The 21,544-nt window shown below is 46.9% G+C and overlaps 1 protein-coding gene across 2 annotated transcripts; it reads left to right on the top strand.

The window, feature by feature from the left end:
• Window positions 1-335: 335 nt before the first annotated feature.
• On the top strand, window positions 336-14,171 carry DEXI (Dexi homolog). Of its 2 annotated transcripts, none has more exons than XM_040440934.1 (2): window positions 336-784; window positions 10,762-14,171. In XM_040440934.1, exon 1 carries the CDS (start codon window positions 500-502, stop codon window positions 704-706), a length of 207 nt encoding a protein of 68 aa, XP_040296868.1. In that variant the 5' UTR covers window positions 336-499; the 3' UTR covers window positions 707-784; window positions 10,762-14,171. The 2 variants fall into 2 exon arrangements, with proteins under 2 accessions (XP_040296868.1, XP_040296867.1); XM_040440933.1 differs by having other exon boundaries at window positions 10,757-14,171.
• The last annotated feature ends 7,373 nt before the right edge of the window (window positions 14,172-21,544 follow it).

The raw sequence follows: 21,544 nt of genomic DNA, 5'->3' as shown, positions 1-21,544 counted from the left end.
CCAGTGTGACCGTCACTGTGACCGTCCCTTCCTACAGCTCCTGACTGCAGACAGACCCCAGTGTGACCGTCACTGTGACCGGCCCGTCCTACACCTCCTGACTGCAGACAGACCCCAGTGTGACCGTCACTGTGACCGTCCCTTCCTACAGCTCCTGACTGCAGACAGACCCCAGTGTGACCGTCACTGTGACCGTCCCTTCCTACAGCTCCTGACTGCAGACAGACGCCCACAACTTTGTATCTGACAACCTACCTTGTGTGTGGTGGCCCCGCCCCCCGGCCATGCTGTCAGGAGGCCCCGCCCCCGGAGTGTGTACAGGGCTGTGACTGGGTGTAAACATCTGGGTCGCCCCACTGCAGTGCCCGGCCGTGTGCCCGCTCTACAGCTTAACCCCTCCACCCCCGGCCGCCCCATGCTGCCCGCACCCCGGTAGTGCCAGGCTCCGACCCCCGCACACCTGGATCCCCCCGGGCAGCCGCTGCATGAGCCCCCCTATATGTTCTACGTGGGATTGTTCTTCGTCAATGTGCTGATCCTGTACTATGCCTTCCTGATGGAGTACATCGCCCTCAACGTGGGCATCGTCTTCCTGCCCGAGGACATGGACCAGGCGCTGGCGGAGCTCGGAGTGCTGTCAGACCCCGCATCTCTGCTGTATGACGCGGGGAACGACGTGGACGCGCTGGACGGCTACGTGGATTAATAGTGCGGCAGGTGCGGGGGACGATGGAGGCGTCAGACACCGGCCGCTGCGGGGGACATGATGGCCGCCTGACGTACAGTAAGTTCCTGCTGCTCTGCCCGTGCCTGGGAGCGCTGACACTGTTGTCCGTAGCAACCAATCCCGTAACTTCTCTCATTTTCCCAACGCAGGATAGAAGATGTAAGCAGGTATGTGATTGGTTGCCACAGGTAACTCACTTCGTCCGCACCACACGTCATGTGACTGTAGTCCTCCAGGGTCACCGACTGTAAACTTATCCATGAAAAGGACTTAAAGGGGGTTTCCATGAAGTCTAAATGTCTTTACAGAAGCCCACACCAGACATCTGCTTAGTCCCGCATCACTGTGTGGACCATAAATCACATGGGCAGTTGGGCTGGATGGCATGAGCAGACTGGCAGCATGGGAAGGATGGCACATATATGGCAGATTTGAATAACTTACTAAGAAAAATATCCTGAGATAAATGGGTTTCTCCCACAAACATGGATGAGGGGCAGGTAAATGGGGCGGTCCATACAGCAGCGCTGGGTCATGCACCACTTGTCCTATAGAGAGGAATGGAGGGCAGTGTGCACGCTCAACCGGGGGCTCCATTCATTTCGGGGGTACAAGGTTCTTGTAATCAGTGGGAGGTCCCAGTCTCCCTCCGATCTAATACTTATCTCCTATCTGGTGGATAGGGGATAACTTGTTACATCTGGAATACCCCTTTAAAGTACAGTGCCATGATCGTATGGGATCGCGGGTTGTACTGGGCTGGCGGTCCACTGTACCCATGAGAGGAGCGCTCCCTCTACCCCTCTATGCTGTCACACATTGCTGCGCTCACAGAACCTCGTTGAAGGGGTTTTCCGATTTCTGAAACATCCCCCCCCGCCCTATGTGCTGGGCCCCTCGCAGGTAATATACTTGCCTCGCTCCCCGCACCACCAACATCCGGTGTCGGGGGGCGGAGCAGCCAATGGCAGGCGGGGATGGGGATGAGCCTCTTTAGCATCACCAGGAGCGGCGCTGGGAGCGGGGTAAGTATATTACCTGTGAGGGGCCCTGCACATGGGGGGGATGTTTCAGAAATCGGAAAACCCCTTTAAAGGGTCCATTCACACATCCGTGTGTGTTTTGCGGATCCACGGATCCGCAAAACACGGGACAGCGGCAATGTGCATTCCGCATTTTGCGGACCGCACATTGCCGGCACTAATAGAATATGCCTATTCTTGTCCGCTATTGTGGACAAGAATTGGACATGTTCTATTTTTTTCGGGACTGCAAAATGCGGAGCGGAATTGCGGATGTGTGAATGGACCCTAAGACCTCTTTCACACGGGCGTTGCTGAAAAATGCGCGGGTGCGTTGCGGGAACACCCGCGATTTTTCCGCGCGAGTGCAAAACATTGTAATGCGTTTTGCACTCGCGTGAGAAAAATCGCGCGTGTTTGGTACCCAAACCCGAACTTCTTCATAGAAGTTCGGGCTTGGGATCGGTGTTCTGTAAATAGTATTATTTTCCCTTATAACATGGTTATAAGGGAAAATAATAGCATTCTGAATACAGAATGCTAAGTAAAACAGGGCTGGAGGGGGTTAAAAAAAATAAAAAATCATTTAACTCACCTTAATCCACTTGCTCGCGATGCCGGGCATCTCCTTCTGACTCTTTTACTGTATAGGACCTGTGGAGAGCATTAACTATAGTTTAAGGACCTGGGATGACGTCACTCTGGTCATCACATGGTACGTCACATGATCTTTTACCATGGTGAATCACCATGGTAAAAGATCATGTGACGTACCATGTGATGACCGGAGTGACATCATCCCAGGTCCTTAAACTATAGTTAATGCTCTCCACAGGTCCTATACAGTAAAAGAGTCAGACGGAGATGCCCGCATCGCGAGCAAGTGGATTAAGGTGAGTTAAATGATTTTTTATTTTTTTTAACCCCTTCCAGCCCTGTTTTACTTAGCATTCTGTATTCAGAATGCTATTATTTTCCCTTATAACCATGTTATAAGGGAAAATAATAAGGTTCGGGTCTCCATCCCGATCGTCTCCTAGCAACCGTGCGTGAAAATCGCACCGCATCCGCACTTGCTTGCGGATGCTTGCGATTTTCACGCAACCCCATTCATTTCTATGGGGCCTGCGTTACGTGAAAAACGCACAAAGAGGAGCATGCTGCGATTTTCACGCAACGCAAAAGTGATGCGTGAAAATCACCGCTCGTGTGCACAGCCCCATAGAAATGAATGGGTCAGTATTCAGTGCGGGTGCAATGCGTTCACCTCCCGCATCGCATCCGCGCGGAATACTCGCTCGTGTGAAAGGGGCCTAAGGCTGTGTTCACATATGCGCTGTGAACTCTGGCAGAGGAACAGACTGCTGGAGTTCACTGTATCCAGCGTATATATGCCGGCTTTTGGTCAGAAAAACCCCCCCACTACATGCAGCTTTCTTTGTCCGGATGAAAGCCGCCACACACTTACAGCGCAGATGTCAACCCAGCCTAAAGCCTCATTCACACGTCAGTGTTTAGTCAGTGATTTCCATCAGTGACTGTGACCCAAAACTAGGACTGGAGCCTCCACAGACATAAGGTATAAAGGAAACCTGTTCTGTGTTTAGAGCCGCACCTGGTTTTGGATCAAAATCACTGATGGAAATCACTGACGTGTGAATGAGGCCTTAGGCCCCTTTCACACAGGTGATAATTCAGCGCGGGTGCAATGCCTGATGTGAACGCATTGCACCCGCACTGAATCCGGACCCATTCACTTCAATGGGGCTGTGTAGATGAGCTGTGATTTTCACGCAACATAGAAGTGAATGGGGCTGCGTGAAAATCGCAAGCAAGTGCGATTTTCACGCATGGTTGCTAGGTGACGATCGGGATGGGGACCTGATTTTTATTATTTTCCCTCATAACATGGTTATAAGGGAAAAAATTAGCATTCTTAATACAGAATGATAAGTAAATTAGGGATGGAGGGGTTAAATAAATAAATAAAATAAACTCACCGTGTCCACTTGTTTGCGCAGCCCAGATCGTCTTCTTTCTTCTTCTTTGAGGACCTGGGAGGAAAAGGACCTTTGGTTGGTGACATCACTGCGCGCATCACATGGTCCATCACCCCTCCCTCCATTATGTCTATGTGTAGTGTTGTTTGTTTGGGTTGGTGTTTGATGTCTAGTTGTTGTTACATGTCTGCTGGTGTTTGTTGTCCAGCATGTTTGCTAGACATCCCCCTGCCTATCTGTTGTCGCCTCGGGAAGGGGGTGTCAGGATTCCCCTGAGGTGGAACCACTTGTCTGTGTGCAGCTCTGCTAGGGCCGCCATGCATCCTGTCTGCATGGGGCTCCGGTTGTTGTGGCAGGTAAGTGCGTGATGGGGCTGCGTGAAAATCGCAAGCATCCACAACAAGTGCGGATGCTGTGCGATTTTCACACATGGTTGCTATGATGACAGTCCATGTTATAAGGGAAAATAATAGCATTCTTAATACAGAATGCTTAGTAGAAGGTCAATTAAGGGTTAAAAAAATAATAATAATTAACTCACCTTCTCCTCTTGATCGCGTAGCTGCCAGTCTCTTCTTACTTCTTTAATCATGAGCTGCCGGCTAAAGGACCTGTGGTGACATCACATCACATGGTCCAATCACATGATCCATCACTGTGTGATGGACCATGAGATTGGACCATTTGATGAGCTCAGTGACGTCACCACAGGTCCTTTGACAGTTCCTGAAGAAAGAACAGGAGACCGGCAGCTACGCGATCAATTGGAAGAGGTGAGTTAAGTTTATTTTTTATTTTTTAACCCTCAATTGACCTTGTATTAGGCCTAGTTCACACGGTAGTTTTTTTTGCGAGTGTACGGGCCGTTTTTTTGTGTTCCGTATACGGAACCATTCATTTCAATGGTTCCGTATTAAAAACGGAATGTGTTCCGTAAGCATTCCGTTTCCGTTTTTCCGTTCCGTTGAAAGATAGAACATATCCTATTATTGCCCGCAAATCACGTTCCGTGGCTCCATTAAAGTCAATGGGTCCGCAAAAAAAAACCGGAACACATACGAAAATGCATCCGTATGTCTTCCGTATCCGTTCCGTTTTTACTGAACCATCTATTGAAAATGTTATGCCCAGCACAATTTTTTCTATGTAATTACTGTATACTGTATATGGCATATGGAAGAACAGAACAGAAAAACGAAAACGCAACGGAACTCAAAAACGGAACAACGGATCCGTGAAAAACGGACCGTAAAAAACTATAAAAGCTATATGTTCGTGTGAACTAGGCCTTAAAGAATGCTATTATTTTCCCTTATAACCATGTTATAAGGGAAAATAATTACATCTACACAACACCGAACCCAAACCTGAACTTCAGTGAAGAAGTTGGGGTCTGGGTACCACAGTCAGTTTTTTATTACGCGCGTGCAAAACGCATTGCACCCGGGACGCATCCGGAGCCAAAACGTGACGCCCGTGTGAACCCAGCCTAAGGAGAACCCGGTTCGTCACCAAAACTCCTGAAAAGGCCTTTGCCCTGCGCGAGTCAGCGCAGGGCTAAGGAGAGCATCGGAGCATGAACTGCTCCGATTCTCTTGTCAGGGGGGCTGCCTGGGTGAAATTCTGGGTAGCCCCTTTAAAGCAGCTGACTGTTGGGGGTTTGGGGAGTGAAGCGATAGCGGGAACAGAGCTGAGACTGCAGGATTTCCGGGTTCCTCCTGGAATCAGTCTGACCCTATAGTGATCCTGTTGCGTAATTTTTTTTATACTGATCGCTAGTTACAGGGAGCACTCTAACCTGCAGTTCTGCCGGCCTCCGAGCACAAATTTCCCATCATTACTTGCTGATCTAGCTGGCATTGTTACTTCATATATACTGTACTGTAATCCATGTAGGAACACTGAGGCCGGCCCGACACCCGTTCTTAAACCGATCCTACCCATACACATGTCCGCTCAGCCAAGTGTGAATGAGAAGGATGAAGCAACTGAAATCCAAGTGCCTCATCCTAAGGGCTCATGCCCACGAACGTAAGGACTCCCTGCCCGTGCTGCGGACCGCAAATTGCGGTCCACAATGCACGGGCACCGACCGTGGGGCAGCCGCATGCAGATCGCGGACCCATTCACTTGAATGCACTACTTTTTTGCGGTGTGGAGGCACGGCCAGAATCCCCACGGAAGCACTCCGTAGTGCTTCCGTGGGGTTCCGATCCATGCTTCCGCATTGCATCTCCGGATTTGATGCGGAATGCACACGGCTGGTGACCCGTGTATTGCGGAACTGCCATATGCGGTCCGCAGCACGGGCACAGAGCCCTTACGTTCGTGAGCATGAGCCCTTATCTTCTGACTTCTGCTGACGAGGAATAGCCCTATACACATTAGAGGGTCATCTGGTCGCCAGAAGCTGTGGGTTCTGCCAGTCAGGTAGAGAGAGGGTCTGGCAGAGGAAGCAGAAGGAACAATGGTGCAAAGAGTGGTTTGGGCCCGCCCTTGGTGCACTTAGCTGTTCATTAGCATATTGATTAAAAGTACTTATCCTCCAGAATGAAGCAATGGATCTCTAAGTGAAAGCTATCGTTACAATCAGCTGAGCTAGTCCTACAAAGTATTGAGCTGGTTAAAGAGTGAATTTCCTGGTGACAGATCCCTTAGGCTACGCCTGTGAGATCCGTTTCAGAGCGCTCACAAGCGGCCCAAAACGGATCAGTTCAGCCCCAATGCATTCTGAATGGATAAGGATCCGCTCAGAATGCATCAGTTTGCCTCCGTTCAGCCTCCATTCCGCTTGCAGCGTTTTGATGACCGTCTGATGAAACTGAGCCAAACGGATCCGTCCTGACACACAATGTAAGTCAATAGGAACGGATCCGTTTTTACTGACACAATATGGTGCAATTGAAAACGGATCCGCCTCCCATTGACTTTAAATGTAAGTCAAAACGGATCCGTTTGCATTATCATGAACAAAAAAAATATATATATTATTTTTTTTGTTCATGGTAATGCAAACGGATCCGTCGTTTGCATTATAGGTGCGGATCCGTCTGTGCAGACACCAGACGGATCCGCACCTAAACGCAGGTGTGAAAGTAGCCTTAGAAGCCACCTCATGGCACTTCCCGCTGGCTCTAATGGTTTTCTACCTCCGTCCAACCCAATCGGATGGATATTTTCCCACATTTTAGTGCTTGGTCCATCTGCTGGAGTCTAGAACAGGGTGATCTTACAGCATGGCTGACCGGGCGTCTCCTTGGATCTGAGTCACTGTCTGACCATACTTTTATGACTGTCATCAGCACGCTGCAGCCACTTCCATCATTATTAATTCAGGAGCCCACGTGCCATCATCAGCCGTACTGCATTCTCCGGGACATCTGAAGATTCAAGGACATACATGGGAAATGCTTCAGATATACCGTATAATATGGGAAATGCCTTAAAAGGGGTTTCCGAGTGTACCATACTGTTGACCTATCCGCCGATCAGCTGTGTGTCAGCACAGTGCCATCCATTGGATAGCGGGCTAGTCACTTGAATAGGCCACATGGCTGATCAGGGGCTGCCCTGGAAAAAACCCTGAAAGTGGCCCCATGTTGTAGGCGGGTCCAAATTGACGGAAGCAACACAAGTAGGCGGGTTTAGCAATACTATATCGCTAAATACCGTCTCAGCAGTTGTCTGTGATTAAGATATGGAGAGGGGGCTTAGGAGGTGACATGGGGGGCTACAGCAGTGCAGTCGCTCGCTAGGTACTTGAGTACCTGATTGTCACAGCATTAATTACCGCCGAGAGCTCATTATGTACCTGGCCAGCGGCAGAGAAGAGAGGTAGGGTGACCCCCTGGGCATCAGTCCGCCTCTGTGACTGATAAACGTGACATCACGGTTCTTCAAACAGCTGATCAGCGGGGTCCTGGGAGTTGGGTCCCCATTGACTTAGGCCTCATGCACACGACCGTTGTGTGCATCCGCGTCCGTTCCGTCATTTTTCACAGTTTAGCGGAGGTCCCATTCATTTCTATGGAACTGTGAAAAAAAACTGATAGTCCTCCGCTTTTTCTCTGTGTCCGTGATATGTGTTTCCAGGAAAACGGAGGATGGACCCATTCAAGTCAATGGGTCCGTCAAAAAAAAGTAATGCACAACTGGTATGTCATCCGCGTCCGCTTTTTTCTACAAGACCTTGGTGCAATAAAATTACACTTTTCATTAACCTTCCTTTTTTCCCCTGTCAGACAAAAAAAAAGGAAGACACAAGGAGACACAACTGAAGCAAAATCGGACACGGACCACTGCAGCCAAATCACTGACAGTGAAAAAACACTGTCGTGTGCATGAGGCCTAATGCTGAGGATAGGTCATCAGAATAAGGCCTTATACACACATCCAACTTGAATCGGTCCATGAATGGTTCTATTTTTTTGCGGTACGGAGGCACGGACAGAAACACTCACTCCGTACTGCTTCCGTTCCGCATCTACGGATTGCGGACCCATTCACATCCGTGATGCAGTGAGCACACACCCGCTGCCCGCATATTGTGGACCTGCTCTTTGCTAGCCGCAATACGGGCCACGGCCGACAACACTTTGTAAACCCCTTTAAAGGAGTATTCTGGTTGTAAAGAGTTCTAAGCTGTTTTCACTGATCCACCAGATACCAGTACGGGCGTCGCATGTCCCTCATGTGAAGGAGGCTGCAGTCACTGCCGCTCCATTCCAAGTCTATGGATAAGATGTAAATAACCAAGCGCCATACTCGGGTATCGTTATCAGTCCTATAGACTTTGAACGCAGACCACAGCTTCAATCAAATGAGGGACACGTGGACACTGCTTTTCGCAGTCGGTCGAAGTCCAGTGGAGAAGTGAAAATAGTTTAGAGCACTTTATTAGCAGAATACCCTGTTAAGTGTTTTACTCCAGTTACATTACTATAATGTGGCACCCAGTGGTTTAAAAGTCACGCTAATCCTAAAGAAAACTAATCCTAATGGCTCATGCACACGACCGTATGCCCTCCGAGACATACGATCCGTGAGCGGGCCACATGTCCCGGAGCGGCATACATCGGGAGCACACAGCATCATAGGTTACTATGATGCTGTGCGCATCGGGCCGGGACTATTCTCCCGCACTCATATGATATGATATTAGTAACCTATGATGCTGTGCGCTCCCGTGCACACGATGTATGCCGCTCCGGCACATATGGCCCGCTCACGGACCGTATGTCTCGGAGGGCATACGGTAGTGGGCATGAGCCCTAACACTGAGTAGCAGGAGGTTATGGCACAGTTCCTCCCTTTCCTGGTCTTTATTAGCAGTGTTAGTGTGATAGGGTGCAGGTCACACCTACGTCCCCTGTCCTGCCCGATGAGGTGGCCACCACATTCTGCTGGTAGAAGAGTGCACAGGAGCCGTGTAAGTGCGCTGCTCTCAATTCTACCTTATGGAGATACGGAAACAGCCGAGCAAGCACCACATCTTTCCATTCATTCTCTGCCTGGATTCAGCTCCACATACTCGGGCATTAGGGGCCCCTCCATTCTTCACATAGGTGCAGGTCCCAGAGGTGGAACTTACATTTTTCAGACATTTATGGCATAACCTGTGGATTCGCCATAAATGTCTGAGATGGGGATAACTCTTTCATCAGTGAAGTGTGTATTGGCAGAAACTAAAAAAATAGGGTGCTAGTCCGGTAGTAACGTCAGGATAAGAAACAAGTAGTGGTATCTAGTGGACAGATACTCACCTTTTAGTAGTGCACAAAGCAGATGGAGGCTGTCTTTTTGGACAGTGCTAGATGCTTGGAGGGAACGTACAGCAACGTGGAGATGCAGGAACCTGATGCTGGACCACTGTATGTGTGAGGACATCGGGGTGGCACAATGGACAATAGATGAAAAAGACTGTATCCTTTATTAAAGTCTTGTGAGAACAACGCGTTTCAGAACACTCAGGCTTCTTTTTCAAGTTATGAAGACAGAGGCTCCAAAACGTGTTGCTTTCTCAGGACTTGAATAAAGCATACAGTCTTGTTCATCTGCTTTCTATTGTGACGGTGTCATGCACTTACCTGTCTGTGCTCCCACAGTGAGTCCGGCTGCAATATGACGGTGCAGGTTTTGACCGGTTGCTATGGCAACCAGCCCAGCTGACAGTGGAGCTGCTCGACCTATTAGGGAGCTGGGACACCGGACCAGTCAGGTTCTTTGGTGGCGTCACATGCCGCCTGAGTCGGGCTATTTAAACAGGCAGCTGCTGGCCACAGGTGCCTGTGATTGGTTTTCCTGCCTCACCAGCTCGCTGTGTGTTTGCTACTATGGATCACTGACTTTTGCCTTTTTCTTTGACATTGCCTCTGATTACTGATTTATGCCTCTGATGTGACTGCCTGGTTTTTGACTCTGCTTGTTGTGACCTCACTTTTGCCTGCTGACTTTGTCTCTGACATTATCTCTTTGTTTCACTTTGCTGTGTATTTGTATTAGATTTTGGTTCCCGATCCGCTCCTGGTTTTGCCTGTCTGTTTTTCACCTCTTCCTGTCTTACTACTCTTTTCTCATTTTGGTTTAGGCCTCTGCACTTAGCTAAGAAGGGACTGTCGTCCAGTTGGGGGCCGTCACTTAGGACAGATGGTGCAAGTAGGTAGGGACAGTGGTGCGGGTGGAGCACAGGGCTGCACTGTTCCCTGCCCATTCATGACAGACAGTTCTTGTGCCACCCTGATCTTCTCACACCTGCCATCAGGTTCCTGCGCCTCCAAGTTGGTTTAATCAATGAAGTGGGATCAAAATGTTGTAGGAAAGCTTCTATCTAATCTACTCAAAAATGTCACTAGTATTCTTGGGCGCTAGTAGATAGTCACCTGGCTGTGGGCATAGGCACTGTTTCCATAAGCACTGCTTGTGGTGATGACCCCACTCCAGAATGGTGGAAAGCCGAGAACCTGTGACCGATACCGTATATAATGTGACCACTTTCTCTTATTTTCCAGTTTAGGACCTGCGGCTGGACCTATGTGGATTATGAGGCGAAACTTGAAAAAGCTGTGACAACGATGAAATGCCATGAAAGTTGAGACTGTAGCGGAAAGGATTATATATTATTTGCATTAAACCTTTTCACTAACCTCTACACGTTCTGACAGCAGCTACAACAGTGCCATGGGGTGCGGATAAGTTACTCTGAACCTGGCCTTCAACTTAAAGAAGAATTGGGCTTTTGGTCAGTTTAGGACCTCAGGCTTCTAATGTGACAGCATCTCCTGAAATGTTCTATGAGTGGTAATATATATATATATAATATATATAGGATATGTTTACAATGCAGCGTTATGCCAGGGCTTGAATCTAATACAGTGTGCCTTAAGGTCTAGCACACTGTACTCTTCTATCTGTGGGAAAAGACCAGCGACCTGCACGTTACCAGTTCCATCAGCAGGTTATTGGTGGACTTACTGGACTGGGGGGTGTTACCGGTTTCAGTGGTCTTCCTGTTACACTTCAGTCCTGACTAAAAGGACACAATACTTGTATAGTTAGTTCAACAGCCTATATTTTTTCCAGATATAAAAAAATAATAAAAAATGGACGCTTCTTGAAAATGACAACCCTTATATTTTATTGGAGAACTAAAGTTTTGGAATAATCAGAATTTTAATAGTAAATGTTAAACGCTGTATATAAAAGTGAATATCGTCACATCGACGCTAAAGGTGATGCAAATATTAGCCCTGAAAGGTGATGTCCGCCGTCACCATCAAAGTTCTTTCATTGTCTCAAAGACTCTAATATGAAACAGTGTTGCAATAGGTCCTGATTGAACCGTTATTGTCTCGTTTCTGCAGCTCCTGTTCAGACAATGCATCTCCATGGTAACACCCTGTGTAGTCTGATCTCGCCGTCCTGTTTACTTCTATTTGTCCCCTGCTTTGTGCTAATGTCTATTTGATAGATTAGCAGGACGTAAAGGAGACCTAGAAGGGAGCATGAAGGATCAGACTGCACAGGGTGGTTTGTTGTCTGTTACTATGGAGATGTACTGTTTGCACAGGAGCTGCAGGTACAAAACGGTTGTAGTGTTGCTTTGTTTCTCATTTTAGATTCATTGGGACAATCATATAATATAGTGCAAAGTTGAGCATAGCCTTTAAAGGGGTTCTCCGAGACCAGGAACCCATGGTCAGGGTGCACTTGTGACAGGTGAGTCTTTTTTTTTTCTTGACCATGTGTTCCCGGTCTCGGAGCACTTCTTTAAGAGACATATAATTGAAGGATGAATACCGCTCTTGTTCACCCTGTGCTCATATTTGAAGTCTTGTATTGATAAAGAGATTTCATTGAGATGCTGAGGCGAGGACCAGCGTGGCAAGACTGCTTTTCACATAGTGGCAAACAGCCACTGCCGTCTCCTGTTCACTTGTATGGGAGTAATGGACACAGCGTAGCACAGTAACTCCCGCCACCCTGACCCCGCATGTAAGGGGTATTCTGATCCACACATATGACTAAGATGGGAGTACTCCTATAAGTGGGGTTGGCAGACAGCCCATCCCTGGCACCCAGTTTATCCCTGATTACTCAGGTATTCAGGTCATTGCTAACTTAGAGCTCAGCCCGGGGCTGTGAAGAGGCAGGGAAGCATTGGAGTGCTGGGACCGCATCAGCATTTTATTCTGCTGCATATCAGATCATTTAGGAAAATAAAACTCAAAATGTATTACATGCAAGCTAAATGCTGGGACCCCCTGTATTCACGTCCTCCACCTCTATCACTACAAGGCTGTGACAAGGAGGTCGAGCATGTGCTTCGTCGCTCCGTCCACATGGGGTGAGGAAAAGACAACGCGCAGTGCTGGGGTAGCGATCAGTGTGGGTCTCAGACTCCTACCAACTAACATTTCTAACTCATCCAGGGGACCTGTATAGTAATGTGTCACTAAGGCCTCATGCACACGACCGTAGTTATGGTCTGCGACTGATCCACATTTTTTGCGGATCGCACATGGACAGCGATGTGGAAAGCTCACAGATGTTATCTTTGTACTGTCTCCATTCGTATGTTCGTCCTGCAAATTATAGAACGTCCTATTGTCCGTTTTTGGCGGACAAGAATAGGCATTTCTATAATGGGACTGAGGAAAATGCGGCTTGCACACAGGTGTCCGTATTTTGTGGCTCTGCGGACTATGGTCGTGTGCTTATAGTCTAAGCCAGGGATGGCCAACCTGAGGCTCTGCAGCGGTGGCAAAACTACAACTCCCACCATGCCCACACTGCCTACAGGTATCAGCCTATAGCAGGGCATGGTGGGAGTTGTAGTTTTACAACAGCTGGAGAGCCTCAGGTTGGCCATCCCTGGTCTAAGCGATAAGGTTTTCTGGGAGTTCAGTATCAATGGCTTATCCTCAGGATCAGTGGAGGTCCGACTACTGGCACCCTGCCAATAAACTATGCTCTGTAGCAAGCACAGCGCTGTATAGTGGCTGTGCTTGGTATTGCAGCCCAGGCCCATTCACTTAGACGGGACTAAGCGGCACATAGACCACGTGACTGATGAATGTGATGTTACTGGCCTATGATGAGGCCGCAGAGCACCATGGCCTTTTCAAACAGTTGATTGGTGGGGGGAGGGGTGCCAGGAGTCGGACCCCCACTGAGAATAGGTCATCAATATTGAACTCCCAGAAAACCCTTTAAAGTGAGCATGAAATTCTGCAGTACATATGCACTAACTACAACCACTATTTGAGAAATGTCTGGTTATTTTTGGCTGTGACACTGAAGGGAGGAGATTGATCAAAACAGGTGTAAAGGAAAAATGACTTAGTTGCCCATAGCAACCAATCAGATCCCAGTCTTTATTTTCCAAAGGAGCTGTGAAAAATGAAAGGTGGAATCTGGTTGCTATGGGCAACTGAGCCAGTTTTTCTTTACACCCTCTGATAAATCTCCTCCCAGTGGATACCTTTTGAGCACCTTACGGTCAGTAAACCATAAGGAGACCCTTTGCTCTTTCTGACCTATTTGTCTCTAGTATCGATTCATTCAGATCCCTTAGAACTGGTTTGAAATGAAGATCAAATATGCAGTGACATGACCAATAAGTTAGTGGGGGAGATTTATCAAAGCTGGTACAAAGGGAAACTGGCTTAGTTGCCCACAGCAACCAATCAGATTCCACCTTTCATTTTTCACAGCTCCTTTGGAAAATGAAGGGATCAAACTGATTGGTTGCTGTGGGCAACTAAGCCAGTGTCCCTTTAAACCAGTTTTGATCAATCTCCCCTAGTATGTTTGATCCAGTCCTCTAAAAAAAAAATGTAAGAAGTTTTTAGGGCACTTTTACTTTGCGCTCTATGTTACCCATGTATATTGGAAAACATGAAATAAAATTAATGTTTTTTTTTCTTCTCTTTGTGATTTGTGAATAAAAAAAAAAAAGGAAACAGAGAATGCAGATATGGATGTTTAAAGGCGCCCTCGTGTGGTCTGTTTGACAATTACCTGAAGGGACATTGGGGATGCACTTTAAGACCTCTTTCACACAAGCGATACGGATTGTGTCAGGATCTGTTCAGGGAAAAACTGATGGTTTTGCATGCAAGTTATCAGTTTTTTCTGCAATTGTGTTTAATAACCATCTACATCTCCTAACAACCATCAGTGCAGAATGCATTGCATCCGGATGGCTTCCGTTTTTCACACATTCCCCACTTACTTCTATGGAGCCAGGGCTGCACGAAAAAAGCACAATATAGAAGATGCTGCGATTTCTTCCTGGACGCAGAGATGATGCAAGAAAAACTTTGCTGATGTACACAGACCTATTGAAATGAATGGTCAGGAGTCAGTCTGGATGCCATGCGTTCACTACAAGCATCACATCTGGGTAGAAATCTTAGGACTTATACTATTATTATAAGAAGAAATCAATACTCCCCAATATTAATATATCTGATACACACATTGGTAATTTCCATGCCGCTCTTATTATTTATTCTGTACAAATATGTACGTTATTACTAGGGATGAGCGAATCGACTTTAAATGAAACATCCAGTTGATTTGCAAAAAACTTTGTTCTAATACTGTACGGAGAAGGAGCTCCGTACAGTATTAGAATGTATTGACTCTGATGAAGCAAAGTCTTGCGAGACTTTGCGCAATAACTTCAATTAAGTAAATTGAGAGCTACTTGGAGCATAAAATAGTTCCCAAGGGCCTTCGCCATCAGGTTAAACCGGCCGACCGTATTGTATCAGCAGATCTGACTGTCAAATGGGAGGAAGAACTGACTCGGAGCTCTCTTAACTTAATGAACATCCTCTTGGAGGAAGAAAAACTGCTATTTGAACGTACCTATATTAAGTTGCAGGAGCAAATAGATCTAGCCCTTAAAAAAACATTTCCCGCACTCGTATTCGGCTCATCGGAGCAAATACATTCTAATACTGTACGGAGCTCCTGTTCCGTACAGTATTAGAACAAAGTTTTATGCGAATTGACTTCGGATGTTTCATCCGAAGTCGATTCGCTCATCCCTAGTAATAACGTACATATTTGTACAGAATAAATAATAAGAGCGGCATGGAAATTTTATTACCAATCCATAGTGCCTTGAAAAAGTATTCATACCCCCTCCACATTTTGTCACGTTACACCCACAAACTTAAATTGGGATTTTATGTGACAGACCAACACAAAGTAACAAGTATGTGTGAAGTGCAAGGAAAATACTACATGGTTTTCAAAAATGTTAATAAAAATCTAAAAAGGGTGGCGTGCATTTGTATTTAGCCTCCTGTACTCTGATACCCCTAAATAATTTCCAGTGTGACCAACTGCCATCAGAAGTCACCTCGTTAGTAAATAGAGTCCACCTGTATGTAATATATCCTCAGTATAACTACAGCTGTTCTGTGAAGGCCTCAGAGGTTTGTTAGAGAACATTTGTGATCAAACAGCATGGTGAAAACCAAGGAACACACCAGACAGGTCAGGGATAAAGTGGAGAAGTGTAAAGCAGGGTTAGGTTATAAAAAAATATCCCAAACTCTGAACATCTTACACTGTTCAATCCATTATCCCCACATGGAAGGAGTATGGCACAACTCCAAAGCAACCAAGATATGGCCGTCCACCTAAACTGACAGCCCAGACAAGGAGAGCAATAATTAGAGAAGGCCCATGGTCACTCTGGGGGAGCTGCAGAGATCCACAGCTCAGGTGGGAGAATCTGTCCACAGGACAACTATTAGTTGTATACTCTACAAATCTGGCCTTCATGGAAGAGTGGCAAGAATTAAGACATTTTTGAAAGCAAGCCATAAAAAGTGCAGTTTGCCACAAGCCATGTAGGGGACACAGCAAACATGAAAGAAGGGGTTCTGGTCAGATGAGACCAAAAGTTGAACTTTTTGGCCTAAATGGAAAACGCTATGTGTGGTGGAAAACTAACATTGCACATCATGCTGAACACACCATCCCCACAGTGAAAGATGGTGGTGGCAGCATCATGCTGTGGGGATACTTTTCTTCACCAGGCAGAGGAAGCAGAGCAACAATGGAGGAAAAACTGGTGCAGGCTGTGAAAGATTTTAGACTGGGGTAGAGGTTCCCTTTCCAGAAGGACAACGACCCTAAACATACAGTCAGAGCTACAATGGAATGGTTTAGATCAAAGCATGTTCATGTGTTAGAATTGCCCAAAGTGCTCTTCACAGATGCTCTCCATCCAATCTAACTGAGCTTTAGCTATTTTGCAAAGAATGGGCCAAAATGTCAGCCTCTAGATCAGGCATGCTCAAACTGTAGCAAAACTATAACTCCCAGCATGCCCAAACAGCCTACAGCTATCAGCCTACAGCAGGGCATTGTGGGAGTTGTAGTTTTACAACAGCTGGAAGGCCGCAGGTTGAGCATCCCTGCTTTACATGTTCAAAGCTGGTAGAGACAAACATAGTACATAAGGCCGAAAAAAGACATTTGTCCATCCAGTTCGGCCCGTCATCCTGCAAGTTAATCCAGAGGAAGGCAAAAAAAAAAACTGTGGAGGTAGAAGCCAATTTTCCCCACTTTAAGGGAATAAAAAATTCCTTCCCGACTCCAATCAGAATAACTCCCTGGATCAACGACCCCTCTCTAGTAGCTATAGCCTGTAATATTATTAAGCTCCAGAAATACGTCCAGGCCCCTCTTGAATTCCTTTATTGTACTCACCATCACCACCTCCTCAGGCAGAGAGTTCCATAGTCTCACTGCTCTTACCGTAAAGAATCCTCTTCTATGTTTGTGTACAAACCTTCTTTCCTCCAGACGCAGAGGATGTCCCCTCGTCACAGTCCTGGGGATAAATAGATGATGGGAGAGATCTCTGTACTGACCCCTGATATATTTATACATAGTAATTAGATCTCCCCTCAGTCGTCTTTTTTCTAAAGTGAATAACCCTGTTGCGGAAATGTTATTATGCGGACATTTTATCTTAGGATGTGTGTGTGATTTATAGATTGTCATCTGTCTCCCTGTGTCGGATTTAACCGAGGAACGCTCTAGCAGAGGGTACTTGGGTTGAATCGGGACCAGTGGTAAAACCGTCAGTATGAAAACCTTCCCACGGGCTTGGAGACGTTTTCTCAGTGTGTAGGGGGGCGTTTGCCGGTTTGTGAGTAGTGATGTCGCGAACATAAAATTTTCAGTTCGCGAACAGCGAACGCGAACTTCCGCAAATGTTCGCGAACTGGCGAACCGGGCGAACCGCCATAGACTTCAATAGACAGGCGAATTTTAAAACCCACAGGGACTCTTTCTGGCCACAATAGTGATGAGAAAGTTGTTTCAAGGGGTCTAACACCTGGACTGTGGCATGCCGGAGGGGGATCTATGGCAAAACTCCCATGGAAAATTACGTAGTGGACGCAGAGTCGGGTTTTAATCCATAAAGGGCATAAATCAACTAACATTCCTAAATTGTTTGGAATAACGTGCTTTAAAACATCCAGTGTGTGTATACGATCAGGTATGATGTTGTATCGATCAGGTAGTGTAAGGGTTACGCCCGCATCACAGACATTGACAGACCAAACTCCCCTTTTAATGCACCGCAAACAGTTCATTTGCACAACCGCAAACTCCCCATTTGCACAAGGTTGGATACCAAGCTAGCCACGTCCCGGTGATGTCATTGAAGGTTTCTTCCTCCACCCAGCCACGTACAACACCAAGGGTCCCCGAAAGGTCAATTGAATTGATTTTTCGAACGGGGAGAAGGTTAAAAAAACGCTGGCTCCCTCCCCTTTGTTTTTATCCACGGTGACTGCGTCTGCGCCGTGCAATTTACTGTCACACCCGATATGAGTGGTATTTTCTGTAGTACTATTCTCATCAGTTTAATCCCTCTAACATCCCCAATCTGGGGGCCATTTATTAAATAGATTTTTTGAACGGGGAGATGGTTAAAAAAACGCTGGCTCCCTCCACCGATATGAGTGGTATTTTCTGTAGTATTATTCTCATCAGTTTAATCCCTGTTACGTCCCATATCAGGAATTGCCTTTTATGAAAAAAAATTTAGGCCGGGTACCTTCGACTGCCTTCACAGTGACAGACCAAACTCTCATACACTAAACTGAATTGATTTCAGGAACCGGGAGATGGAAAAAGCAGCTTGGTCGGTCCTCTTACTCCCAAATTGGGGCACTGCGCGTATCAGTGGTTGGCACTGGCAGTGGGCACACTACAGTCAGTGGAAGAGGGCCTGACACACACTGGCAGCAGGCAAGCAACTGAAATTACACTAAAGTGTAAAAATTAAATGCCTTATTTATCGGCAAGCTACTGTGCCACCCGGTATGAGTGGTTGGCACTGGCAGTGGGCACACTACAGTCAGTGGAAGAGGGCCTGACACACTGACTGGCAGCAGGCAAGCAACTGAATTTAGACTACTGTCTAAAAATTAAATGCCTTATTTATCGGCAAGCTACTGTGCCACCCGGTATCAGTGGTTGGCACTGGCAGTGGGCACACTACAGTCAGTTGAAGTCGGCCTGACACACACTAGCAGCAGGCAAGCAGCTGAAATTACACTAAAGTGTAAAAATTAAATGCCTTTTTTATGCAAAGTCCTGTGCCAGCCGGTATGAGTGGTGGGCACTGGCAGTGGGCACACTACAGTCAGTGGAAGTCAGCCTGACACACACTGGCAGGCAACTAACCTTAGATTAAAGTGTAAAAATTAAGTGCCTATTTTTTAAGCAAAGTCCTGTGCCACTCGGTATGACAGGGGTGGGCACTGGCAGTGGGCACACTACAGTCAGTTGAAGTCGGCCTGACACACACTAGCAGCAGGCAAGCAGCTGAAATTACACTAAAGTGTAAAAATTAAATGCCTTTTTTATGCAAAGTCCTGTGCCAGCCGGTATGAGTGGTGGGCACTGGCAGTGGGCACACTACAGTCAGTGGAAGTCAGCCTGACACACACTGGCAGGCAACTAACCTTAGATTAAAGTGTAAAAATTAAGTGCCTATTTTTTAAGCAAAGTCCTGTGCCACTCGGTATGACAGGGGTGGGCACTGGCAGTGGGCACACTACAGTCAGTTGAAGTCGGCCTGACACACACTAGCAGCAGGCAAGCAGCTGAAATTACATTAAAGTGTAAAAATTAAATGCCTTTTTTAAGCAAAGTCCTGTGCCAGCCGGTATGAGTGGTGGGCACTGGCAGTGGGCACACTACAGTCAGTGGAAGTCAGCCTGACACACACTGGCAGGCAACTAACCTTAGATTAAAGTGTAAAAATTAAGTGCCTATTTTTTAAGCAAAGTCCTGTGCCACTCGGTATGACAGGGGTGGGCACTGGCAGTGGGCACACTACAGTCAGTTGAAGTCGGCCTGACACACACTAGCAGCAGGCAAGCAGCTGAAATTACATTAAAGTGTAAAAATTAAATGCCTTTTTTAAGCAAAGTCCTGTGCCAGCCGGTATGAGTGGTGGGCACTGGCAGTGGGCACACTACAGTCAGTGGAAGTCAGCCTGACACACACTGGCAGGCAACTAACCTTAGATTAAAGTGTAAAAATTAAGTGCCTATTTTTTAAGCAAAGTCCTGTGCCACTCGGGATGACAGGGGTGGGCACTGGCAGTGGGCACACTACAGTCAGTTGAAGTCGGCCTGACACACACTGGCAGGCAACTAACCTTAGATTAAAGTGTAAAAATGAAGTGCCTTTTTTTTAAGCAAAGTCCTGTGCCACACGGGATGACAGGGGTGGGCACTGGCAGTGGGCACACTACAGTCAGTTGAAGTCGGCCTGACACACACTAGCAGCAGGCAAGCAGCTGAAATTACACTAAAGTGTAAAAATTAAATGCCTTTTTTATGCAAAGTCCTGTGCCAGCCGGTATGAGTGGTGGGCACTGGCAGTGGGCACACTACAGTCAGTGGAAGTCAGCCTGACACACACTGGCAGGCAACTAACCTTAGATTAAAGTGTAAAAATTAAGTGCCTTTTTTTAAGCAAAGTCCTGTGCCACACGGAATGACAGGGGTGAGCACTGGCAGTGGGCACACTACAGTCTGTGGGCCTGCAGCTCCTCACACACAGGCAGGCCAGGCAACTGCAATATGTATATAAAGGAAAAAAAAAAAGCAGACTAATGTTGCAGCCCTAAAAAGGGCTTTTTGGGGTGCTGTCAGGACGCTGTCCTTACAGCAGAGATCAGATGAGTCTTTCAGGACTGGAGTGGACACTGAATTCACTAGCCTAGCTATCGATTTCCCAATTAAATCAGCAGCAGTTACAGTCTCCCTCCTCTCACTAAGACTGCAGCTTCAGAATGAATCTAAAATGGATGCTGTGCAGGAGGTGGGAGGGTCTGGGAGGGAGGGTATGCTGCTGATTGGCTGGAATGTGTCTGCTGACTGTGAGGTACAGGGTCAAAGTTTGCTCAATGATGATGTATAGGGGGCGGACCGAACATCGCATGTGTTCGCCCGGCAGAGGCGAACGCGAACAAGCTATGTTCGCCGGGAACTGTTCGCCGTCGGATAGTTCGGGCCATCTCTATTTGTGAGCACTAAGTGCTATGCACTGGGCTTCTTCCCTTCAAATGTCTATACACATTAGAGAAGTGAAGTCTGCATAATGAGAGATACATATTATACCTCTGCTGCGGCTTCGCTATCCCTTTCTGGATACATTTCTGCTTTTAAGACATGCATATCTGCCTTGTCGGTATACTCGTACCGTATACTGACATAACTTTTTTGGAATCATTTTCTTCTCACTTCACACATACGTGGTATTTTGTGTTGATCCATCACATAAAATACATTGAAGTTTGTGGGTGTAACGTGAAAAAATTTGGGAAAAGTTCAAGGGGTGTGAATACTTTTTCAAGGCACTGTATATAATCTCTTTCAGACCACTGCGAGTGGTTCTCTGCAGGGCAGGCGTATTGGATACATAGTGATGAGCCCTATTTTTCTTATGCTGTCAAATGTTACATTTCAAGGGGTTGGTTAGGTCCCTGCTGTAAACATCTGCATTTACACAGCTGTTTACACAATAACTGGTTGCAGCAGTGACCTGACACTCTTGCGTCTTGTCAATTGGTTATGTGACACAAGGGGGTCAGGTTACCATTGGCTGCAGCAGTGTCAAAGCAGATGCTTTCAGTAGTGGAGCCGGGGACTGGTGACGGGGAGCAGATAAGTATAGTATAAGTTTTGCAGATCTGGCCAGGGAAGAGGGGGGTTTCCAAAAAACAAAAGGTGCAACCT

Source organism: Bufo bufo, chromosome 7 (assembly GCF_905171765.1).
Source record: "Bufo bufo chromosome 7, aBufBuf1.1, whole genome shotgun sequence".
NCBI lineage: Eukaryota > Metazoa > Chordata > Amphibia > Anura > Bufonidae > Bufo > Bufo bufo.
This window is presented reverse-complemented; position numbering and strand designations above follow the sequence as displayed.